The sequence below is a fragment of the Pyrus communis genome, chromosome 1 (assembly GCF_963583255.1).
Source record: "Pyrus communis chromosome 1, drPyrComm1.1, whole genome shotgun sequence".
Classification (NCBI taxonomy): domain Eukaryota; kingdom Viridiplantae; phylum Streptophyta; class Magnoliopsida; order Rosales; family Rosaceae; genus Pyrus; species Pyrus communis.
Window position 1 is genome coordinate 7,215,068 of NC_084803.1, and position 25,763 is coordinate 7,240,830.

Genomic DNA, 25,763 nt, shown 5'->3' on the forward strand with positions numbered 1-25,763 from the left:
AAAAAAAAGTTTTGCCACGTGGAAGACATTTGGCAGCCACATGACATATATGTGGCAACCACGTTAACATTTAACGGATCAATGGATGTAAAATGTAACGGAGGTATTATTTTGAAATAAAATAGTACTTAAGGTATGAAAGTGAAATGTTTTGAAGATGTTATAAGGAATTGAAATAGACCCCAAACATGAGGTATGAAAATGTAATTTACCCAAAACACAAAGTCCACTCAATCTCTAATACATGAGGGTTGTTCATGCAATGATAAGTTCATCTTAATTAGAGAATTTCTCGGCAAGTGTACCAATTTTGTTTGCTTAAACAACATTATTGTTTTCGATTTCTCTTTTCACTTGCTTCCCACTTCTTAGCCTTGAATTCGTCCTCGAACATCAAATGAAATATGAATAACTCAGTCCTATCACATATGTAGTGTTCACTAAGATTTTCAGGAATTACGTTGACGTTGGTAAGTTAATGCATTAAACTTCCTAATAATATCTTAGTTGTTTAGAAGCCCAATTGTAAGTCCATTGGGCCTACAGACCCAAACCCAAAACACAGCCCAACTGAAGACCTCAAATGTCGACAACACAAGTAACCAGAAGAAAAAACACGCGCGCATCCTGCGCGTGCTAAACAACAATCTCCATCCTCCGCATCTCACGAAATTTCTCGCATCAATCACGAATCAGATCAGAAACCCTCCCTCTCTCTACTCCCTTCCCCAAATCCTCACCCCCAATTTCACACATCAAGGATTAGGGTTTCTGAAAATGTCAGGTGCAGCAATAGCGGTGGGTTACTCGAGCTCCTGGGCACGTGCCCTTGTCCAGATCTCTCCCTACACATTCTCCGCTATCGGTATCGCCGTCGCCATCGGCGTCTCCGTCCTCGGTGCCGCCTGGTTCTCCCCCTTTCCTTATTCCCCCTTCATTTGTTGATTAAAGTTATAATCTGTGGGTTAATTAGTTACTAAATTGTGTAAGTTGTTGTGGCAATTAGGGGGATTTATATTACTGGGAGCAGTTTGATCGGTGCAGCAGTCAAGGCCCCTCGTATCACTTCTAAGAATCTCATTAGGTAATGAAATTTCTGAAATTTACTCCCTTTTTTTTTTATTACATATTCATTTAATTTTAGCATCTGCTTTTGGTTTTGGATTCATAACGCAAACATATAGTGAATGTAAATACTAGAAATTGGGATTATGTTCATGATTTGGAGTAGCATCCCAGTAATTGAATTCAATAGCGGATTAAATTTCTTAATTGAAAAATAGGTCGTATTGTTATTCGCAATCACACTTATTATAACTAGCTCGGTTAATTGATTGATTGATTGATTGATTGATTGATTGATATATGGAGAATTGTGTTATCTATTTAAACACTCCCGAAAACTGTTTCTTCACACCTATGTGGGAGATTTTCTTATCTTTGACGATGCACCTTGAATTTTCAACTTTAACGTAACTCTGCTGATTATAAATTCTTAAGTGTGTGATTAAGATGATGATGTTTTGGGACTGACTTGGACTGGATTGGTTGTCTCAGTGTTATCTTTTTTGAACGAAAGTTCTTAATAGATAGATGGATCGTATTGCTATTGGCAATCAGACTTAAAACTAGCTTGGTTAATTGATTGATGGATGGACAATTGTGCCATCTATTAAAACACTCCTGAAAACTGTTTCTTAACACCATTGTAGGAAATTTGCATATCGATAATGATGCACCTTGCATTTTCCAACTTTAACGTAGCACTGCTGGTTGGAAATGCTCGAGTGTGACATTACAATGATGTGTTTTGGGACTGACTTGGACTGGATGCATTTTCTCTTGCAGTGTTATTTTTTGTGAAGCTGTTGCTATATATGGTGTTATTGTTGCAATTATTCTACAAACAAAGTTGGAGAATGTTCCAACATCAAAGATGCATGCACCTGAGTCTCTTAGAGCTGGATATGCAATCTTCGCCTCTGGGATAATCGTGGGCTTTGCAAACCTTGTCTGCGGGTTCATATCTTTAGCCTTCTTTCTCACATTTCTTTTAGAATTTCCAAAAAGTCCTATGGCTCTTACCATACAATGATTTTGTTTCTGCGGCAGGTTATGCGTGGGAATTATTGGAAGCAGCTGCGCATTATCCGATGCCCAAAACTCCTCACTTTTCGTGAAGATCCTTGTGATCGAAATCTTTGGCAGCGCACTTGGATTGTTTGGAGTGATTGTGGGAATCATAATGTCAGCTCAAGCTACATGGCCTTCGAAATGATGATGCGTTGCTTAGTAAAACTTGGCATCACATAACGACAATGTTACGTGTAATATGTTCTTTTCACCATTAGGAATGTTAAAGCTGCTGTGGAAATATTATTTTTCCGTATTGTATCAATCTTAGGTTGTATTTAATCCGATGGGAATGAGTTGTGCGAGAGATGTATAAGGATGAGTTAAGCATTTCCTCAATCATGGTGGTAGACAATATTATCTTAGTTTTGAATGAATAACAGAATCATTTGTTCATATGCATCGTCGACGTCGGTTTATAAACAGCTTTGATTTGAATGCTCATTATTGTGTACAAATAGTCGGAGTTTAAACTTTTAATCTTGCTTATACAAAGATCGAACAACAATACTCAAAACAGGGATCATGCTTTATTGGCTACAGAACCGGAAAGACGATGCGTCTTGACGATTATCTGGTTGAATTAAAGTAGTATGGGTGGAACATCCCTGAAAAAGGGCATGAATTTCTGCTGCAGCTCTTGGCACTCCTCTGGATTAGCAATCTTGGGGTTGAAAAGCTGTCTATCAGGAAGAACAAGGCCTTGTTTAATCCGACCCATTCTCCTTGCGTGCAGGACTTGTTTGGACACGACTGGTAACCGAATTGACTGATATTCTTCGAGAGCTGATTGCAAATCTTCTGCTCCCCACTTCTTCAAGCATTGCCCTAGCACCGCAGCATCTACTACCGACATTGTCGTGCTTCTTAGGGCATGAGGAGTTGTGGGGTGAGCTGCATCTCCAACTAGTACAACATTGTCCCTGTAGATTTGTTCTAAAGGATCACTGTCATATATGGCATTGATGAAAGGCTCTTTTGTTTCTTTGATCACTCTCACAAACTCTGGAAGCCACATTTTCTCTGCTTCTTGGTGCATACTCTGGATCATGTCGCTGCTCGCTTTCATGGTCATCGAGTTATGCTTCAGATCAGGCTCAGGTTGGTGGACATACCAAATCCAATTCAGCCTTCGGTTCAGAAGCTCGTATAGCACGGTGTGCGTCCCAGAACCTAAGCCAAAGTACAAACATTTCCCAAGCTCAGGGTATTCCTTTCGGATGCCGGTTAAGGTTTCTGAACTCTCATTTCCAGTAAAATCAAGCACCCCTCTCCATGCGCAGTAACCCGAATACCTAACAAAACACACACAATATCATGATATCACAACACACTACAAGCTCAAAACATGAAAATTTTCATGAAAAAGTTGACACTTGACATAACAAACCTCAGTTTATGGTCAGGGACAAAACTGTGGCAGATCGAAGAGAGACATCCATCCGCCGCAACGAGCAAATCACCGACGATTTCGATGATTTCATTGGTCCGATGGGATGAAGCCTTCACTATAACCGAAGACTTGTCACTGGAAATGGAGAAAGATAGGAAATGGTGACCCCAAAGAAACAGGTTTGGTGGTAGTGCATTGTACAGAAGGGCATGCAGGTCAGCCCAATGTGCTGCTCTGCAGTTGAAGTCCTCGTCTCTAGTCAGCGTCCATTTCACCTTATTCTCACCATCAATTGCATCATTCTACACAACACCATAAAAAATCCACGCTCGTTAGAAAACCGAAGAAATCACAGTTTTTCACGTGTGTATAATCATTTTGCATATGCGTCAGAAGTATTCGATTTCGATTTACAATCCAACGATATAGAATAGAGAACTGTTTCTTGTACCTGATCAATTGTAAGCGGCAGAGTGGCCTTGTGGAGAAGGTCAGGGTCTTTAATCCATGACTGGATGAGTCTGAGAGAGAGAGGGTCAAGGCCAAGTCCAGCCCCAGTTGGGCTTCCAGTTGGGGGAGCATATGATTTCTCCACCACCAAAACATCCCACCCCGCTAATATGAGCGAGTGGGCGCATGATACCCCTGCTATGCTCCCTCCCACAATTACTGCCTTGGGTTTTTTCTTCAGACTCATCTCTCTCCTCCTCTCCCTCGCTCTATCTCTCTCCATAGGTCAAGAGAGTCCTTTTACTTCTTCTTTTTTGGTGAATTGAAGAAAGTTGGGTGGCGACTAAAAGACAATAGGACCACTACAAGATAATTATATTGGTTTCTCTAAAATACTAACAATGTTGTACGACCCAACATAATTTTTTTTTTTTTGGCAGCCATTAAACTGTAAAAAATTATCAGAATATAATTGATTAATTAAATAATTTTATTTTTAGTCGCTTTTTTAACTAAAAGTATTTATAGAATAATATATCTAAGCTACGTATTAATGGAACACTATTTATCATCCAAAAATTTATGAAATTACTACTCTAATCCTCTCATCGAAGCTAAACAAAATTAAAAACACGGCGACTTAATAATTACATATCACTCTAATTTTTTGTTTTTTACATGAACCTCACAGGCAAGCAAACGTAACATATCCTATTTAAAAAATAATGGAGGAGGTTTTTCCTTAAACCCAGGTTTCCCACTGCAAAACCACCCCCTTAACCCCTTCTTCAAAGTTCCACGCTCAAATTTCTTTTTTTCAATTTTTTTTTTTTTAAGAAGTGATATAAATATTTTCATAACAAATAATAAACAAATTTAAATTACACACGTATAACGTCTGCGCTTATACGGTTTGAATAAATCAGCCAATGTTTTGAGAAAATCATTTCGTATATTTGAGGAGCCAAGCATTCATAGTCTAATCAACCACATTTCTTATTAATGGGCCTACATCTAAAGGTTTTACCAATTGTGATGTGACCCAAACCATCAAACTATTACCTCCATGACCCGACCCGGACCACATACCACTCCCACAAAAACCCAAAGATGCAATGTCCGTACAATATTCCAAACCGTCCCCCTTCCCCTCTCTTCCTCTTCTCTCTCTCTGCTCATCTTCTCTGTGAAGCAAAACTCTCCGTGGAGAAATGGGGGCTGGGCGCGAGGTCCAAAGCTCGCTGGACGGACTGCGGGACAAGAACGTGATGCAGCTGAAGAAACTCAACACTGCCCTCTTCCCAGTCCGCTACAACGACAAGTACTACGCCGATGCCCTCGCTTCTGGCGATTTCACCAAGCTAGGTTGAGCTTCGATTCTCAGTCTTTATTATTTTTTAATTATATTTTCTGGGTCTTGTTTAATTTTGCATAATATTTCTGGGTTTTGTTTATTTTTGCTTAATATTTTCTGGGTTTTGCTTAATTATGCATATTGTTTTGTGGGGTTTGCTTATTTTGTGTTACAAATGTAGGTTCTTTATTCAAATGCCCTGAAATCTCATCTGGCTATTGGTTATTTTGTGAAAGATTTGATGGGATATAGTAATTTGAGCTTGTAATTATGTTCTACTTCTAATTACTGTTCTGTGAATATTTTGTGGTTTGTTCGTTCTGGGTATTTCGTAATCTTCGTTGTTGTTTGTTTGCTTCTGGTTATCCGAAAATGGAACTTGTTTATGGCTTGCGCTGAGAAATATTGGATGTTAGCTCTTTGCATTTTGAAATGCCGATTTCACTCACTCAGATAGACTTTTGAAGAGTGTTGATAACACAAATCTACTAGCTTACTCTCTATTTTTCTAATAGCTTACTCAGGGGTTTGGGACCTTCAAGTAAATTGGGGATGGAAAGTTATTATTATGTCAGGGATTTGGGTAGTTTTAGTTATGGTAGTAATGCTTGGTTCAATAGTTATGTGTCTTAAGTCAATTGTTTCTGTTTGTTGGTGTTCTAAAAAAACCGTGAGGAACTACGTATTTTTGAAGATAAATGACGAGGTTCTGGTGCAGCATTAGTGAGGTAGTTGAGTGATCAGCTATCCCCTGAATCTATATCAGTTCCTCAATAACAAAAGGGTAGTGCTATTCACACACCCCTTTTTACCTCCTACATATCCTTGTTAATTTTTGTCCATTGATCTTCTTCAATTCGTACGATCGAACGGCCGGAAATTGAGTGGGGTGTGTGAGAGGTAAAAATGGGTGTGTGGATAGCACCACCCAAACAAAATTAGATGTCTTCTTTGATGAGTTATGTTTATTTTTATAACCTACTTCCCCAGTAAAATTTTGTAGTGCTAGTTCTTTTAATATGTCGGCATGATTTTGGGAGGACGATGTTGTATGTCTTATTAGACGTGCAAAGAGGGTCATTAAGAATGAAGAAGTTGGTCGGACATTAGCTTGAGCATTTTCAAAGGTATCCTGTTATGAATTGGATGTGCCGTATGCTATTGTGTGAGGACCAATGTGAGACTATTGTTTAAGTTTAACAAGCTTATTCACCGAGCAATGATAGTCCACTTCTTACAGTATCTCGTTGAAGGTGCATATATGGTCTAGAAAGCTAGATCGATAATTATACCTGGTACATGTAAACAAAATTGCAAACCTTTCCTGTGTAGGTATACCCGTAGCACTCGTGTCTATGTTGAAGTTGACTACATGCCAAATTGACTAACATTATGAAAGAGGAAAGTTTAATTCCTGCTATTATTTTTGTACAGCATATTTCAGTGATATATGTGTTGGTGCAATTGCATGCCGGCTTGAGAAAAAGGAAAATGGAGCTGTCCGCGTGTACATCATGACATTGGGAGTTTTAGCACCATACCGTGGGCTAGGCATTGGTAAGCAAGCACTGTTCGTATTATAAATTTGGTATGGCAGGGGGGAGTCTGTTTGAGAAACCACCAAGTCATGCTTATTGGTTACAACCGTGGTCGAAATACATGAACCATGCTTTGGTCAAGTTTACCTTCTCGATACGACCATGCTTTGGTCGAGTTTACCTTCTGGATACGACTTGTTATATATACAGTGAATTGTTATTTAAATGTCTAATAGAATTAAGATTAAGGTGTCAAGAAAAAGTCCTCATACTTTTTGGTGGTACTGTCTTACGGCAAAATATTTGCTTAATCTGGATATTAACAACCGCATAGTTTTCTTATCTAAGTTGTGGGATTTTCGCAGGTAAAAAACTGTTGAACCATTCTCTTGATCTGTGCGCCAAGCAAAATATTTCAGAAATATACTTGCATGTTCAGACAAACAATGAGGACGCCATAAACTTCTACAAGAAATTTGGGTTCGAAATCACGGAAACCATCCAGAATTATTACACGAACATCACCCCTCCAGACTGCTACGTTCTTACCAAGTATATCACTCAGACAAAGAAATAAATGTCAAAGCTATCAAATGGGGAAGTTGTTACATTAAATTTTGATCTTTTGTTATTTCTAAATTATGCTAGATGATGTCTGGTTGTTAGAGTTATGAACTTGCTAAAATTTGTTCGAAAGCTAAGTTATGTGACTGTTCGTCTGCTGTATTTCTGGAGAAATGACTGTCGTTTGTTGATCGGATTAGCTTATGATCATTTGAAAGTTTTCTAATTTATCAGGACCAAGGGTTTTCGGCACTTCAGCAAAAATGAGGAGAAATGGTGGAATTTTGGAAAAGTGGACAATTTAGTAAAATAAATTTGAAACTTTAGAGATTATTCTTGTAATCTAGGAAAACTCATGTGACTTGGGTGAAAACACGGCAAACCTTTAAAGAGTGTAACAAAAAGGTAAAATAAAAGGGTAGTGCTATTTACACTTATTTTTACCTTTCACACATATTTGTTAATATTTGTCCGTTAATGTTCTTCAATTTATTCGATATGACGGTCGAAAATTAAGAGAAGTGTGCGAGAAGTAAAAATGAGTGTGGATAACACCATCAAAATAAAACAAACCAAGACATTTGTCACACCTTTCACAAATTAGCTTTTGGCCTATTGTATTGTTTGTGGTTAAGAGCATTTTCACTTACAGCCGAGACGTGAAGTTTGAATCCTCCCACCCTCTCAAAACCTAAACCTAAAATTCTCAGTGAACTCGTCCCAACATCCCACTAAATGCTCCTTTGAACCATTTAACCATATAGGCTTACTACTTTCTTTTTTTTCTTGGCTAAAAAACCATCATATATTATTATTTTGACATATTTTTCTTATGAGTTCTTTCATATAATATTCAGAACATCTCACTACGTGCCTAATTCCTTGGAAAGAGATCATTTACGGGTCTCTTCCTCCAAAGTCCACGGATTAAGTAATCCGGACCTTTAGCCAAAACAGAGAAGTTAGTAAAAAATTTTAAAAGCTATAATAATTTTTTACCGTTGAATTAAATTTTAAGGGTCCGGATCACTTGATCAGTGAGTTTTGGAGAAAGATCCGGAAATAATTTTTTTTCCTAATTCCTTGACTAGCTAATCATGACATGTGGGCGCATTAACCAATCCAATTTGTTGCTTTGAGATTACCCTTTTTTTTTTTTATGCACCTAGCATCGCCCATTCCTACCAACCAAATGGACCATGCACCCTCTTTAATTAATTAGCTGGGTGTTGAATTTTAAGTTCCCTTTGTTATATATGGTAAAAGTTCTGGCTGTCCCTCCCACCCTAAACCTTAAACACTCAACTATCCCAACACATCTGAATAATTTTTCATAAACTCATTTATGTGGCGAGAAATGCTGGAAAGACTATATATTTAAACTATATTTTGTAAACGTTGATCTAGAGTTCAATTTTTAAACTAGAAAAAATGATGTCAATCAATATTTTTTGCTTTAGGTCAAGTGATGAGTATATTTTAGCACGTGATATTATATCGATATTAGTTAAAGGGGAAAACTTCGTAAGCGATGATGAGTAAAGTTTGGCATGTCCTTTGCTCCGTAGCCACAACCCCATGCTAGGTGTAAATCATCGCCATACTGAACTAGTCTGCGTGTGAAAGAGTGTAGGTGCTGCACTATATATAAGTACCTAACAAATACTCATTTGGGACACAAGAAACAACTGCTCTCTAGAATTCTCTCTCTCCCCCCTCTGATCTTGTACCTATGCTTCGTTTCATTCTTCATTTCTGCAGAATATGTGAGTATATTATCACTCGCCATGGATCGATCCTGAGTTTACTACTCCCGCTATCCTCTTGTTCTACTTGTAATCATCTCTAATTCCTCAAATATCTCTCTTGATTCTGATTTCTGTGTTCTTCTTCTTCAAGACCAGTGAAAAGGAAGTCCATGAACCAACAAAACATTAGTTCATGGTGAATAACACTCTTTTCATTTGCCATCAGTTTCATGATTCTTTATTTTTTTTACTTGTTTTGAAAGGAAAACAGGGAGGAAAAATTGGAACGAGTCTGGTAGGACACTACGTTGAGCCTTATTCAAATTCAGCAGAAGACACAGTTCTACAACTCGATTTTGGTTGGTTAATTAGTGAGAAGTCTTAGATATATTTTTCGTGTTATATAACCGGAAGAAGTATCGCTTATGTTGTACTTGGGCGTCACTCTTGTATAGAATAACATGTTTTCTTTAGAAATCAACGAAACGTTTTCCCCAAGTTTAATGATGTTGTATTGTTTCTTATCAGGTGCATGGAACCATTAGTATATGGGGAGTAGCGGAAGAGTACGAGAGACTTAGCCAAGGAAAGACTGCCCACTTTCACTAAGGAAGAGAAGAAGCTGATAAGGTCGGGTCCTTCGATTTTATTGGCATCAACTACTATGCTGCAAAGTACATGGAAAGGATGCCAGTTAAATCTTGCGGTATGGTAGTTGATGCCAATAAAATCGAAAAACCCCTTTATCAGCTTCTTCTCTTCCTCGATGAAAGTCGGGAGCCCTTCCTTGGCTAAGTCTCTCATACTCTTCGGCTACTCCCCATATACTAACGGTTCCATGTACCTGATAAGTAACAGTACAACATAAAAACATGGAGAAAACGTTTCGTTGATTTCTAAAGAAAGCAATCTGCAAGATTCAATACGTGACAGACACAAAACTATTGTTGAGACTCTTGAGCATTCACCAATAGTGTATATACATATATGTACTGTTGTGTTTTCACTTGTTACAGAATATGAGATGAAATTTGTGTACGCCGGTGATTATCTTTCGCTCATTGGATTTGACAAATCCAAACGGATGATGAAACGTCGTTATTAATCATATGATCTAATGGTGTTCTCATATTTGTAGCTCTAGAAAATGATTGTTGCCAAAGACACTGGAAGATGATTGCACTTACAACTTTACGAAAATCAATTGACAAGGACGAGCAACAACTCGAAGATGATTGTGTTAAACTCTTTCATTTTGAATTTTTGGTTATCAATTTAACAAATCCTTATTACTTTTAAACCATTTCCTAGTTTCCATTGCTCGAGATAACTCGAGCCCTCTCAAAAACAACTCGAGCTCATCTCAAATGATTGTTGAGTTATCTCTTTTGTCTCGAGTGTTATATTTGCTTGATGTTATACTCGATGGATGTCGATATGGCCTAGAGTTGTTCGCAAAGGGGCTTGAGTAGTTATTCTCGAGGGATAGTCTAGGGTAATGGGAACCAAACAATGAAGTTAAATGCAATTGGGGTGGTTAAGGCCTTAATCTTTTAAAACAATTAAAATAATTACCTCAATTTTTAAAAATTGAACATCTGTTAGATCACTCCAAATACTAAAAGTGATTTTCACTTGTCATCAACTTTAAAATCCGTAAGTCAAATCCTTTTAGCCAAGTTAAACTCTAAGTTTCCTTGGCTAAAAGGGGTCAAGTTAAGGATTTAAGGCTTCGCAAATGACTTGCGAGACTCAATGGCCTCATCCAACCAACTAATTTAATACCCTGCTTAATTACAAGAATGTGCTACCAAATGTAGCCATAGATGAATTAAGAGTTAAACTGTCGCATCCCGGTCCGGGTTCTCATCATATCCCGGGCTCAAATTCACCGTAGCACAATATTGTCCGCTTTGGGCCCCTACCATACCCTCACGGTTTTGTTCTTGTGTGAGTTCCCAGAAACAAAACCATGAGGGTATGGTAGGGGCCCAAAGTGGACAATATCATGCTACGGTGGAGTCGAGCCCAAGATGTGATGGAGACCTGGGCCGGGATGTGACATAAACCCACTTCAATATTTGGGCATGTAATACCTAAAATTAGTGACTTAACATATGTCTAATTTTAACTATTTTTAAAAATTGAGACCAATTTAGAATCACCTTCTAATGTTGTACTTAACATAAAATAGAAAGAAAAAAAAAACTAATGAAATCAAAACAAAATTCAATTAAATAGGAATGGATGAGCGAGGGTAAGTGTCGCATCTCGGCTCGGGACGGATCACTTCCCGGACCCGACTCTACCACCGTAGCACAATATTGTCCGGTTTGGGCTTACCATTCCCTCACGGTTTTGTTTTTGGGAACTCACGAACAACTTCCCAGTGGGTCACTTATCATGGGATTGCTCTAGCCCCCTTCTCGCTTAACTTCGGAGTTCCTATGGAACCCGAAGCCAGTGAGCTCCCAAAAGGCCTCGTGCTAGGTAAGGATGAGAATATACATTTAAGGATCACTCCCCTGGGCGATGTGGGATGTCACAATCCACCCCCCTTAAGTGCCCGACGTCCTCGTCGGCACACTACGACTAGGGTTAGGCTCTGATACCAAATTGTCACATCCCGGCTCGGGGCGGATCACTTCCCGGGCCCGACTCCACCACCGTGGCACGATATTGTCCGCTTTGGGCTTACCATTCCCTCACGGTTTTGTTTTTGGGAACTCACGAGCAACTTCCCAGTGGGTCACCCATCATGGGATTGCTCTAGCCCCCTTCTCGCTTAACTTCGGAGTTCCTACGGAACCCGAAGCCAGTGAGCTCCCAAAAGACCTCGTGCTAGGTAAGGATGTGAATATACATTTAAGGATTACTCCCCTGGGCGATGTGGGATGTTACAGTAAGAGTGATTTTCTGTCGGATTAGATCGGAAGCAAGTATTCCAATGCCAATTAAAAAAAAGTTTTGGAATGAAATATTAGTTTCAATTTCGAAATATTGGATTATTGGAATTTATCTAAAATTTCAGAATTGGTTTTATCTCAAAATTTTTGTGAACATACTTTGGATCTCGTACATTTTGCAAGACTTTGAAAACTTTTATGTGTTTACCATTCAATATTTTATTGGAATTTTGCGAAATATGCATGATCTTGCATGAGTGTATAACACAAAATTATGAGTAATGTTAGGAATGTAAAAATTTTAAACTAAATTTGTTATGTGTCATTAATAAAAAATAAATACATTAATCAATGCTTAAGTAATATGATCATCAACAACAGATTTGAATCCTCGTTGGATCCCCTCCCTTGGGATATAGGGATTAAAGAACACGGACCGTTGATAAAAAATCGTGCGGCCACAATTTTTTCCTTTTTTATATTTTTCACATAAAACGATGGTGCTTTACGTTTAAAAATATAAAAAGCATTTAATTGGTACCGCACGATTTTTGATCAACGGTCTGGTTTTGTTGATCACTAGGATCCTCATAGAGGGGATCCGGCGAGGATCCAAATCCATCAACAACTACATCATTTAGTTTAAAATTTAATTTCCTTAGCATCATTTAAAAATTATGTTAGACAACATTTTAAATATAAATAGTATGATATATATACAAAATACGAAAAAATCAAATCTAAATATGAGAAGAATATGATAAAACAAGTTTAATAAAATTCCAATCGGACGGGTACATCCAAAAACCTTCGAAATTGTTCACTCGAGAAAAAATTTTCGATTCGAACTGAAATTTGTAATCCAAGTTTTTCCCTAGCCACGTGTGGGTCCCGCCGATGTTTGTGACAAGGGACCCGGTTACTGCCATCCGGAAAACCGTTACCTTCCTTCCGTCAAAATGAGACACGCTCCTCCTCCTTCCCTCCAATTCCTCGCCGCTGCCGCCACCAACTCCGCCGTCACCACCATGTCTTCGCGCCCTCCTGTACTCTCTCTCTCTTTCTCTCTCTCTCTCTCTCTTTAATTTCAAAAATGGCTCTGAAACTTTCAACTAACCAGTGCTCTCTCTTTCACAGTACCGAGGTGGGCGAAACCCATGGCAGAGAGGCTTCTCCAACCGCCCCTACTCAGGCGGCGGTAGGAACAACTACGTCACCGGAGACTCCCACTTCCGCTCAGTCCGCGACGCCAATCTAGGGTCCCGGCAAGGCGATTCCGGACCCTTCCCCAACCAAACCTCCTATCGTCGGACTCCGCCGCCGTCTTTCGATGTCAACCACTTCCGCGGTCCTCCGCAGCTCGATCACAATCAACCGTACCGGCCGAATCAGCAATTTCGGCCTCCCCATCAGTTTCGCCCCCCTCAGCAGTTTCGGCCGCCGCAGCAATTCCGGCCTCGGCCGAAACCCTTGGACTATCGGAACTGGGAATTTGCCAAAATGACACCGTCCCCTACTTGTGGTAATCGACCATAATCACAAATTAATCGGAGGTTATTTGGTTTAAGCTTAGTTTTTGAATTTATGGTTTTCGTGTTGGCAGAGAGGTTTACTGTGTTGTCATATAACATACTAGCCGATTACTTGGCTAACGATCACCGGAGTAAGCTATACTATCACATACCTCATCATATGATGGACTGGCTGTGGAGAAAGCGAAATTTGATATTCGAGCTCGGGCTGTGGTCACCCGACATAATGTGCCTTCAGGTGTTGGTTTTTATGTGCAGCGTTCGACAACATTCCGTTAATTTTGTATAGTTCAGTGAGAATATCGAATGTTGGGGCGGTTGTGTTTGAAATATCTTTAATTTGTGCTTTGCTTTTTGATGCACTTGACTGACGTTTTGATTGCAGGAAGTTGATAAATTTGAGGACCTTGAGGAGGAGTTGAAGCTTAAAGGGTACATCGGCATTTGGAAGGTGTGCTTAAAAATGCTTATGTTGCTGCTTTGCTAACGCAAGGACATCCATATCATATGTTAAGATTTCCCTCTTTACATTTTTGGTATTATATAGAGGCTCGACACCTTTTTGAGCATCAATAGAAAATATTTTTAGTGCAGTGGACTAGATAGATTAGAAACAAAGATTTTTGAACAAGAACTGTCCAGAAAAAGTGAGGGTTTTACGGAGATTGGTAGATGGATAAATCCATATAGGTGGTTTATATTGTGCAAGAAATACCATTAACAGTTATTACTTCAAATTGGCTCATAAAAATAACTATAAGAGGATGCATGTTGCCCTTAATTCTACCAAATAAGAGAGGGTGCATGATATTAGGAGAAGGATGCCATTTTTCGTGTTGTCCTTGCATGCAGATAAATTTTCTAGTAGTAAAGGCCAGGAAAAGAGATTAATTGGGCTAACTTTCAGCAACTCAAAAAGTTCTCTGTTTGATAAAGTCAGTTCATCAAGTTGTTTATTTGCCAAAAAAAAAAAAAAATAGTTGTTCATGGATGGTAGAACTGTAACAATGTTTTGGTTTGTACAGATGAGGACTGGCAATCCAGTTGATGGATGTGCAATTTTTTGGAGATCGTCAAGGTAGAATATGTCTAGTTTTTACTTTTTAGATATCCCCTTGATGTATGAACACTGAGCAGTCATTCATCCAATTTACCATGCTGCTATTGCTCCGGGAGAAGTTTATTTACTTACTATGAATCATCAGTATAGGTCAATATGCGCCTGTACTAGCTAAAAATAAAAAGTAGTTCGCGCTGATATTTCTATCCTTATCTTATCCTATTCTTTGATTTAAGCCTTTTTTGCACCACTTTAAGTATTTTGTTCGGGATTTCTTTGTTACTACTTTGTTTTAACATGTATTCATCTTTTCAGACTTAACCTGCTGGTATCTTATGTGCTGAGCAAATTGATTTGGTACTGATCTCTACCTTAATTGCCTTTATAGATTCAAGTTGGTCCATGAGGAATCCATCGAGTTCAATAAGCTTGGACTTCGGGATAATGTTGCTCAAATATGCGTGCTAGAGGTACTCGGAATATTTATATCTTGAAACTTCCATGTAATAACCAGCACTATTTCTGATTGTTCAAAATTGGTTTGTCATTTTTTCTTTTGTTTGATATGCTTTCATACAAATATTATTAGTTTCTTTGTTAACAGTCAATACGTCAGAATAGCACCAAAAATATTGCAGCTCTACCAACAAGGTAAATTAAGAATCTTTAAAGAACTTACCTTCATTCATGATATACACTCACGCACGCACACACCCCACACGCATGCTGTCATTAGGATGCCTCATACAGGTTTGATTAATATTTGGATGAACCTACTAGTTTTAACAGTAGAAGACAGTTCTGTCTTTTCTATTAAGATTTTATAACTGAATTGCTTTCATATCTGTAGCTCAACAGGTACTAATAAAGTTGTCATTTGTAACATTCATGTGCTTTACAACCCTAGACGGGGAGAAATTAAGCTTGGCCAGGTAGTGGACCATTGTAGTCTCTCTCTCTCTTTCTCTCTCTCTCTGTATATACATCGACCAGCGATAAAAAGTGTTTGGCCGATATATGGAACTAACTGCTTGAGTGGTGTGGAATCCATCACAAACTTTAACTTCTGTGATGCTCAAGTTTTCATTCAACCAGAAACTTCAAATCACATTTTCCTGTATCTTTCCTTTGAACAGGTCAGGGTTCTTTTGGATAGGGCTCATGCTGTTTCCAAAATCTGGAATGATGCTCCAATTGTTCTTTGTGGGGATTTCAATTGTACACCTAAGGTTTGCGTATACCACTTGAAGGATATTTATTGCAGCATTGGAGTTCTCTTTTTTGTTTTAATGTGGCCGTAACACTTATTTATTTATTTTTGTCAGAGTCCGTTATACAACTTTATTTCAGAACAGAAGGTAAGCTCATTTCTTCTCAATTTTGGACCTCCTTGCAGTTGTAAATTACAAATATATCTTGCATCATACTTTGCAGTTAGATTTGTCTGGAGTTGACAGAGATAAGGTATCTGGACAAGCTTCAGCTCAAATTTATGCACCAAGGTCATATGATCGTAATTATGGGTAAGGTTTGTAGGAGGTGACTAGTGGGGACAATTATATTTGAGAGTACCGCTTGTATTTTGATTTGAAAACGTGACAAAATATTGTAGGGCTGGACCTGCTAGTCATATAGCTCAAGGTCCACCAATTGTAGATGGGAGGGAAGCTGGATTGAACTCGGGCAATCTGTCATTGGATATCCAGAACCCAAATAATCCAGAAAGTAGTGCAGAGAGTGTTCCATTAGCGAACAACTTGTCTCAGCCTCAAAGTACTGACACTCCAGACGTTTTTGATAAGTCTTGCCCCAATGTGCATTTTGGAAAAGATGACGGTTCCAAAGATGTTGATGTGAACCAAGAAACTAAGCAGAACTCTTTAGATGTCTCTGAGGTTGAAACTGGATCAGCATTCCATGTGACTGAGATGGGATACGAAGAAAAAGTGGATTTCACCTCTAATTCAAATCATGGATTATCGAGCGGACATTTGAATTCAGATGTTTGCCTAGAGAAAGAAAGGTTGAACTGTGATATCCATAAACATCTCTCTACGAGGGACAATGATTCTATTAGGGAAGGGACTGATCCAGATTCTGTGGTTCCTATTGACTCAGAAGTTCCTTTGTCTAAGCTATCTAACCAGGCTTCCATTACCGATGATAGCAAAGTCTCTTCATTGGAAAACTTAGGGCATATGTCTTCTGATCCAGTTTCTGGTGTCGAGGGGGAAAGCCCTTCAGACTCACATCAAGTGGACATATCATGTCCATCTGCTAGTGCTGACCTTGAATTGCAGAAAAATATGGAAAGTTTATCTCTTAATGTGCTAGATGAAGCCGTTCCGGCAGATGAAAATACAGCTGAAGATGATAAAACGTTTATATCTGCATTACACGATATGGAAGATGCCTTTCCATCTGATTTTACTTCAGTTACTCCCAACTCAGCATTTTTGGCATCACCCAATGCGGAGAGAACCTATTATGATCCATCACTATGGACTCCGATGGAAATAGAAACTGCCACAGGCAATGCGGAACACACTCTTTTGGAACATCCTCTGAAGCTTAAGAGCACATATACTGAAGTTGAGGTAGGCATATTGTCTAATATCCTGATCGAACGTTATTTAGAGCATTACTGTTTGATCTGCAAATTGGCCATTTACTCTTTTTAGTATCATCTTTGCAGGATTGTTCTGGCACCAGAGATTCAAGTGGGGAGCCCCAGGTGACCAGTTATAATAAATTATTCTTGGGCACGGTTGATTACATCTGGTAAATTTTCTATGGTTCTGATTTTCCATGTGCATTTCCTGTCATCCTATTCTTCTTATCAGATTTTGAGTCGAGAACTCGTTTAGTAATTACATATCTGTTTTAATAAAGTTCGTGTACCACTCTCTTGTCTGACAATTTACCTTCTTATTCTGAGCCCGCGGAATAGGTTGAGACCTATTGTTGCTTCTTATAATTTTCTTTTTTTAATACCAGGCGTTCCGAAGGTCTGCAGACTGTCAGGGTGCTTGCTCCTATTCCAAAGCAAGCTATGCAGTGGACTTCAGGGTTCCCAACCAAGGTACGGGTTTTCCACCGAACATTATACAGAGAACGATATCTACTTACTAGTTTAGGGAAAGCAAAAGGGAATGAATTAAAATTACGTTTATAAGAGTAGACTTTTCAACTGAAGCGATATATAATAAACGACATGGATTAATCCTGGTTGAATGAAAGAACTGGAGAGACATATTTGTGAGGTATAATTTTTCGGGACGGTTTTGCAGAAATGGGGTAGTGATCATATTGCATTGGCTTCTGAGTTGTCATTCATCAACAATTCTGACCAATCATCATAAGAGCAACACAGAAGTCCGCCGCAGTATAGCCCTCGACATCAGGGGATTGCAATCGGAGAAATTGCGGGAACGGTTGTCAAACTCGTTGAGCTTCTAGTCACAGGTTCTGCAGCAACCTCCTGTATATACTTTTGATCTGCATGGTACTCAGTTCTACAGTTGCTATCTAGGAAATTAGAATTGAACCGTCTGGCACTCGTCACTCGTCACTCGTCACCTGTATCAACGGTTCGGATGCGAGAAGGGTGAAATTTGGTGCCAATTGTTTTCAAATTCACCTCACCTTACCGGCTCACCCTAAAAATTGGTTATGCCCGTCACATTAGACACGAGGAAGAAAATAATTTTTACCGTTTATGTGAAAATTCTTAACTCCGCCCTTAATGGTTGCTATTTTTTATTCCAAGTTCATTTGTAAAAGTTTGAAGTAGGGCAATTAGCTAAATAATTCACTTTGACATTTTGTTGATAAGATTAACGAATTCAAATATTGACGAGATATCGATGACATATTGTCCATATATTAACGATACAACGATGATATAACGGCAACATGCTAAAAACGGATCATTTAAGCAACCAAATTTCAAAAACTGATCATGAGCAAAAAAGCCTTGAAAGTATTCGTACTTTGAACTTGTTCATATTTTCCTTCGAATACGTTCTTGCTTTTTAGAAAGAGACTTGCATGTAATGGGTGAGGTTCTAAAGTTCTAAATTAATAACTCATGACATTGTATTATCAAATCAAAACGTTACGCTACTAGTCTACCGTCGACGTGTGGTAAAAAAACAGGGTGGTCGTTGTATATCGTAAAAAGTACAACAATCGTTCGATGACAGAGACTTTTACCAGTTCAACATGAAGTGATAACCAGGGTTTGGTTTTGTTCTTCTTTTTCTTGGCCAAATTCGGGTTTTGCTTCGATCTACCATACAACAAGGAATTTGGTTTAAAACACGAAAAATATCCAAGAAAAAGGGTGAGATTTTGATCATAATTTAGTAACAATCCATACTCGAAAGTCAAAACACCTAAAATCTCTCTTACCTATATATTGTACTTTAGAATATAAATATAAGCAAAATGATGGGACTAAAGTACGAGATCACGTGATATTATCAATTTATTTATGTATTAACGTGTATTTATATTTTAGAAAAATAATGATTCAATTTAGCCAGACAATCATAAAACATGTATTTATTTATTTAATATTATAATTTGTATCCTTAACATATCGGTTGTGTCAGGCTTACACTATATTATATTCAAGAACACTATAGAAATTTTATTACAAAAATATGAATTGGTAACAACACGTTGCCGTGTGACAAACATGTTCGAAAACTTATCAATGATATATTAGTATACATCAGTGTATCGGTGTATATAGTCATACCATGCACCAAGATCTTTTATCAATAAACTTAATTCATTAAATCTTTGACCTTAATCATGCTCGAACGCATATCATCTCGTGATGTGACATTTCTTGTGAGCAGGCCTAGTTCTTGGCAAATGTTAACAGGTCAAGCCGTCGAAGTAGTTTGCACTTGGTAACCTATTTGTGTTTGGTAACCTATCCTATTTGTGTTTGGTAACCTATCTCGTGAAAACATATTGTCTGTTTGTTTAAAGTGTCACTCTACTTCTTTATTTATATATTTACTAGTATATAGGCACACATAAAGTGTGTGAAAAAAAATTTTATTTTTGTTTTTAAAATAGAAGAAGAGAGGAAGAGAGTGATAGAGAATGTGGGAGAGAGAAGTTTTATTATTATTATTATTTTTATTATTTTAATTAGAGATATGTTAGGATTGCATGTAGGTGAGGTTTTGAAAAAAAACAGCAAAATTTCGTTATGTGAAACTACATTTCTACCCCATATTTCTTATTTATGTTATGTTTTAATTAAAAAGTTAAACTGATAATTTTATAGGATTTTGGTTGACAATGAGTGTTTTATTAATTGGTAGAGATTTATTTATTATTATTATTATTATTTAATTTTATTTAAAAATTTAAGCTTTCAAGAAACATTTAACTGCGTGATTCTGAATCATAATATTTTAGTTGCAAACCAACGAGTCAACCCAAACACAAGACACGCAACAGCATTTGAAAATCATTTTCTTTGTCCCGACTCTGCCTCCTCGCTCATAAACTCACGTGACTCGAAAAGCAGAAGAAACCATTTGGTTTTCTCAGGCAAAAATCCAACCTTTCTCATCAGATTTGCAATTTCAGGTCAGTTTTCTCATCTGGGTTTTCTCAGAATTCAATTTTCTCATCTGGGTCGCATGCAATGCTTTCAATCTATTCGTTTGTAGCTTCATCTTTTGTATAAATTGTAAAAAAATGCCTGCTTTTTGTACAGAATCATAAAAAAGGTACGTGCTTTCTGTTTATTTTGCAGGGGTTTTTAGGTCCTTTGAGCTGCATTTGCTGTTTTCTGTCGTTAAATTTCTTGTAAGATTGATAATCCAGAGAAAATCTAATTCCTGAAACCCCCAAATATACCAGAATGTCCCTGGGAAAATCCAGTCCCTAGAATCTTTGATTCCTCTACCCGAAATCGCATTCTGTAACCCGAAATGTTGTTTGAATTCGGTTTTCAGGAAAGAGGATTCATACTTCTTTGACTACTGTTCTATTGAGATCAGGGGTCAGGTATCTCTTCGAATTTTCGGAAAAATGTCACCTTCCAATCTAAACACACCTTTAATCCCTTCATCATCGGTGTCCTCGGCCTCATTGAAGCTTCCCGATTTCAAACAGTCCGTGAAATTGAAGTATGTAAAGCTCGGATACCACTACCTTATCACCCATGGAATGTACCTGTTTTTATCACCTCTTTTTGTTCTCACCTTGGCACAGCTGTCTACATTCTCACTCCAAGACCTCCATGACCTTTGGGATCACCTCAGGTTCAATCTCATATCCGTTGTCCTTTGCTCGACTCTTTTGGTCTTCTTATTGACCCTCTATTTCTTTTCTCGTCCATGGCCTGTTTACCTTGTTGATTTCTCGTGCTATAAGCCGGAGGATGCGCGCAAAGTCACGAGGCAGGTATTCATGAACTGTTCCCATTCGATAGGAACATTCACTGAGGAAAACCTCGCGTTTCAACGCAAAATTCTTGAGAGGTCGGGTCTTGGGGAGTCAACCTACCTACCTGAAGCTGTTATACGGGTGCCTCCCAATCCATGTATGGCAGAGGCGAGAAAAGAAGCTGAGATGGTAATGTTTGGTGCCCTTGATCAGCTATTTGAAAAAACTTACATTAAACCGAAAGATATTGGTATTTTGATTGTGAATTGTAGCTTGTTTAATCCAACACCGTCTTTGTCAGCTATGATTATCAATCATTACAGGCTGCGAGGGAATATTATTAGTTATAACCTTGGTGGGATGGGATGTAGTGCCGGTTTGATCTCAATTGATCTTGCTAAAGATCTTCTTCGAGTCCACCCGAATACCTATGCTTTGGTCATTAGCATGGAAAACATCACATTGAATTGGTATTTCGGGAATGATAGATCGATGCTTGTCTCAAACTGCTTGTTTAGAATGGGAGGAGCTGCAATTTTGCTTTCGAACAAATGGTCAGACAGACGTCGATCCAAGTATCAGTTGGTGCACACTGTTCGGACCCACAAAGGTTCGGATGACAAGTGCTTCTCTTGTGTTACCCAACAAGAGGATTTTGCCGGGAAAATTGGAGTTTCTTTGTCAAAGGATCTCATGGCGGTTGCTGGGGATGCTTTGAAGACCAACATCACTACCTTGGGTCCTCTTGTGTTACCTATGTCCGAACAGTTGCTCTTCTTTGCCACGCTTGTTGGGAGAAAACTTTTGAAGATGAAAGTGAAGCCTTACATCCCGGATTTCAAGTTGGCTTTTGAGCATTTCTGCATTCATGCCGGAGGAAGAGCTGTGCTAGATGAATTGGAGAAAAACTTGCAGCTTTCGGACCACCACATGGAGCCTTCGAGAATGACACTTCACAGATTTGGCAACACTTCAAGTAGCTCTCTTTGGTACGAACTTGCTTATACAGAAGCCAAGGGGAGGATGAAGAAAGGAGACCGAACTTGGCAGATAGCATTCGGGTCCGGGTTCAAGTGCAACAGTGCAGTTTGGAAGGCTTTGAGAACTGTGAATCCAGCAGAGGAGAAGAATCCATGGATGGATGAGATCCACCAGTTCCCGGTGGATGTTCCAAAGGTCTCAGCTCTCTGATTCCCGTCGACTATTCCCTGTTCCTCAAGAAATCTGTTAGGGTAGTTGGTTTTCTTGTTCCAGATCGTTTTCTATGTATTTCATCATGTTTTCTCAAGTATGATTTTTTTTTTTGTAGTGAAGTGTTTGGCTTTAGTTATGAGACGGATGCCATTAGACTGGTGATTTACAGTGGGATCTTTGACTTAATTAATGTGCTTGTGTCCTTAATTAATGGAGATTTGGGTTTGTAATCGTTTTAAGTAATTTGACAAAATTACCTTCAAAATATCTCTTTTTGAATTCATTTTTTTTGAAGCAGACGAGTTCAACAAAAGCTATACAGCATCGACATCTCTCCGGTACAACTCTATCACTTGATCCTCATCCAATACCACAAAAGAAAAACGCGTATGATTTTAGCGAAATGACACAAATGTAAAGTTGGTTATTTTTTCTGAAAATAATAAAAGCCTCATTGACTCTCCCTCCTTCCAATCATCTTAGAAATTTGAGCTCCAAGCCATATATACATGACTCTTTGTTTGATTCAGTACAACAATATTGACCTAAAACATAGCTAAAAAAACACTAACGAGGGAGATATATGCTAAACACTCAATGGTATAGATCTGCTCGATGAAATGCCTCATAAAAAACATTAGGAAAAAAGTTAAGTTGAAGCCGGTTTACAAAAGCTCAGAACCTCAACTTAAGGACACTGGATATTACAGTTCAGAGTGGTTCCACTGCAGAAGAAAAGAATGGAAAAAATACATTCTCTGATTGTTCCAAATCGAACAGTCTGTCAATCCGCAAAGGACATTATCAATGAACAAAATGAATCTCGAAATGTACAGAGGAGTTCCATTTTTCCACGAGAGTTGACAAAATTGCGAACCCACAAGGGTACTAGTCCTTGGTGGACTTGTTGATGAGAGATTTGTGAATGTGAGGGATCACGCCACCACCGGCTATTGTACCCTTGATCAGGGTGTCGAGTTCTTCATCACCCCGAATTGCAAGCTGCAAGTGCCTGGGTGTAATACGCTTCACCTTTAAATCTTTGCTTGCATTGCCTGCCAGCTCCAAGACTTCTGCGGTTAGGTATTCCAAGATAGCGGCAGAGTACACAGCAGCTGTTGCACCAACTCTTCCATTCGCTTGAACCCTTGTCTTCAAGAGACGGTGAATTCGACCAACAGGGAACTGCAGGAATATGCATTCATGAATGAGCAACAGGAATACAATGGGTATATTGTATACCAAGAAACCAAATAAAATCCACTGTTAACCGGAACACTTTAAGAACTACAAAAACATCTAAAAAAGAACATAAATCATCAACACGTGGGCAAATGTCCATGATATACTCACGCCTCGAAGAACTTCATGAGCCTACTTGAACCCAAATAATCATCTAATCATATTGTAGTCATTAATCATTAAATGAAAGAATGCAAACTGCCATCTGCCATTGGAGAACAAGGAGAAAGAACAGCCCTCTCAACGACTATTTACGCATCTCAACCAGGGTCTGAAACTATCTATTACCACACTAATAACCTCAGCAAAATAAGATTGAAATCGTTTGCAAAAACAATTTATGGGACTCTTCCCTTAACATAATTATATAGGCAGACCTTTAAAGGCAGATTCCAAGCAAGTCGTCACAATTTATTAGGTTCTGTTCCATTAGGTATTATGCCAACAGCTCTGCCTGCTGTCATGCCTCACCAGCACATTACGACGTCGAAGCAAATTACAGGAAAGTAAGAAACAACACAATGGACCAATGTTCCAATTGTAGAGATCAACAATACGAGGACTTTTCTATTCGGTGAGAAATTTCACCTTATCAAGTTGGAAGAACCTATCTTGAACTCATTGTAGGACTACAAATTTCTGAAACAACTGCATTGTATGCCATGTTGCTTAACAGAAAACTAAACTAACTCACTCCAAGAAAGAGTACTGTAAATTGTCCAGTAAATTGTCCGTGAGACATCTCAACGCACAAAACGATCGAACGAAAAAACAAGCTTCAGACAGACAATCCATATTCCGAAGAAGACAGCATATATCTTAAATCGTTATACCAAAAGACTGCATAGCTCATTCCACGTAACAACGTGGATTATGAAGAACGGAGAACATTTGATGTTTATCTGCCCACACTTGATATTCGGTGTATTCTAAACTAAAGAAAGAACACTACTTTAACACCAAATAAACAAATCATATTTGATCACAATTAACCATGTATCCCATCAAGCGCACTTAGCAGAGGTCTTTGAACTAGCGAGCTCTAAAATTAAGAAAATCTCCATGACCCATATATAAAATCTCAATTAATTTAGATTTTCCGATCCAAAATTCAAATTCTAAGGAATGAAACAAAATGGCTATCAAACGCCCCTAAAGTAACAATGCAAAAACACACAAAAAAAAAAAAAAAAAAAAAAAAAGGGTCTTTACAGGCAAAACCCATGAATCAAAACGCAGAAAGATTTAAAATTCACCAAAAATAAAGAACCGTACCGCCTAAAATTCGATAAAAGGAAATTTAGCCACGAAGAAAAAACGAAAAAAGAATGAAAGAAATCGAAGTGAAAACGCACCTGAAGGCCAGCACGAGAGGAACGAGAGATGGGTTTCTTCTTGTCCTTGTCTTTATCCTTGTTGATTGCTGCGGGGCCTTTCCCCATTATCAAACCCTTTGCTCCTTTACCCGACATTTTCTCGGGAAAATTGAATCCAACTGAGAAAATCGCCAAAGTTTTGCTTTCGACTCGGCGAAACGCAACTGCAGAGAGAATTTGCAGAGGGGCGTCCAGAAAGGTCGGATCTTTCTTGGTTTGGAGAGAGAGAATATTTATAGTTAGGCGTTGCCGCTTAAATACCCGCCGAATTTTTTGTTAATTACGGAAGAAACCACTTTGCTTACTGGTTCTTTAGCTTGATTGTATTTGGATTTGGATTGGGTCTTTTGTCTTTTGGAAGTTATGTTACGTTGGTTAATTCGAGTTTCAAAATATCCACCAGTATCCCCAGCCAACAGAATCCTCTCTGGATTCTTTTGATGAGGATTATGAGAATCCGTGAATTATATTTTTTTATCATACATCGTGTGGTTAGTTTTTATAAAATATTTTTTGTGTTTAATTTTAAATAAAAATATTTAAAATGATATTTAACTGCACGATATACGATAAACAGATACAATTCACGAAATTCCAAAATTCTCACAAAAGAATCCGGTGAGGATCGGATTCTAACCCCAATGCGACTGATGCATATAAATTATGTATTGCATTTTTGTTGCCAGCCAAGTAATTAAATATTGTTAAGTTATTTTAAATTTTGAGATTTGTATATTAGATAAATTTAATCAAACGATAATCAATAGATTAGTGAGACATACTACCAAAGGATTTATAAAAAAAAAAAATGTAAATTAGATGTTTAAGATGAATAGTTTACATTCCTTCATTG

The 25,763-nt window shown here is 38.3% G+C and overlaps 6 protein-coding genes across 6 annotated transcripts; 4 read left to right on the forward strand and 2 right to left on the reverse strand.

The window, feature by feature from the left end:
• Positions 1 to 641: 641 nt before the first annotated feature.
• Positions 642 to 2,529, forward strand: LOC137739833 (V-type proton ATPase subunit c''2-like). Its single transcript, XM_068479557.1, has 4 exons — positions 642 to 908; positions 1,007 to 1,084; positions 1,849 to 2,019; positions 2,113 to 2,529. The coding sequence occupies exons 1-4, from the start codon at positions 778 to 780 to the stop codon at positions 2,276 to 2,278; spliced, it is 546 nt and encodes a 181-aa protein (XP_068335658.1). The 5' UTR covers positions 642 to 777; the 3' UTR covers positions 2,279 to 2,529.
• Positions 2,530 to 2,597: 68 nt separating this feature from the next.
• On the reverse strand, positions 2,598 to 4,293 carry LOC137739826 (uncharacterized). The gene is made up of 3 exons (XM_068479547.1): positions 3,978 to 4,293; positions 3,524 to 3,828; positions 2,598 to 3,428 (listed from the first exon to the last, which is right to left on the reverse strand). The coding sequence occupies exons 1-3, from the start codon at positions 4,257 to 4,259 to the stop codon at positions 2,717 to 2,719; spliced, it is 1,299 nt and encodes a 432-aa protein (XP_068335648.1). The 5' UTR covers positions 4,260 to 4,293; the 3' UTR covers positions 2,598 to 2,716.
• A 799-nt stretch (positions 4,294 to 5,092) lies between these two features.
• On the forward strand, positions 5,093 to 7,672 carry LOC137708653 (uncharacterized). Its single transcript, XM_068447777.1, has 3 exons — positions 5,093 to 5,341; positions 6,765 to 6,887; positions 7,234 to 7,672. The coding sequence occupies exons 1-3, from the start codon at positions 5,188 to 5,190 to the stop codon at positions 7,443 to 7,445; spliced, it is 489 nt and encodes a 162-aa protein (XP_068303878.1). The 5' UTR covers positions 5,093 to 5,187; the 3' UTR covers positions 7,446 to 7,672.
• Positions 7,673 to 12,935: 5,263 nt separating this feature from the next.
• Positions 12,936 to 18,446, forward strand: LOC137740618 (carbon catabolite repressor protein 4 homolog 6). The gene is made up of 15 exons (XM_068480459.1): positions 12,936 to 13,132; positions 13,224 to 13,608; positions 13,690 to 13,856; positions 14,004 to 14,069; positions 14,644 to 14,696; positions 15,067 to 15,148; positions 15,283 to 15,329; positions 15,529 to 15,610; positions 15,815 to 15,907; positions 16,004 to 16,036; positions 16,113 to 16,201; positions 16,291 to 17,275; positions 17,374 to 17,459; positions 17,676 to 17,760; positions 17,969 to 18,446. The coding sequence occupies exons 1-15, from the start codon at positions 13,046 to 13,048 to the stop codon at positions 18,038 to 18,040; spliced, it is 2,412 nt and encodes an 803-aa protein (XP_068336560.1). The 5' UTR covers positions 12,936 to 13,045; the 3' UTR covers positions 18,041 to 18,446.
• Positions 18,447 to 20,159: 1,713 nt separating this feature from the next.
• On the forward strand, positions 20,160 to 22,424 carry LOC137744045 (3-ketoacyl-CoA synthase 11-like). Its single transcript, XM_068483910.1, has 2 exons — positions 20,160 to 20,294; positions 20,464 to 22,424. Exon 2 carries the CDS (start codon positions 20,742 to 20,744, stop codon positions 22,287 to 22,289), a length of 1,548 nt encoding a protein of 515 aa, XP_068340011.1. The 5' UTR covers positions 20,160 to 20,294; positions 20,464 to 20,741; the 3' UTR covers positions 22,290 to 22,424.
• Positions 22,425 to 22,822: 398 nt separating this feature from the next.
• LOC137712711 (probable histone H2A variant 3) lies at positions 22,823 to 25,131 on the reverse strand. Its single transcript, XM_068451849.1, has 2 exons — positions 24,890 to 25,131; positions 22,823 to 23,477 (listed from the first exon to the last, which is right to left on the reverse strand). The coding sequence occupies exons 1-2, from the start codon at positions 25,004 to 25,006 to the stop codon at positions 23,181 to 23,183; spliced, it is 414 nt and encodes a 137-aa protein (XP_068307950.1). The 5' UTR covers positions 25,007 to 25,131; the 3' UTR covers positions 22,823 to 23,180.
• Positions 25,132 to 25,763: the final 632 nt, after the last annotated feature.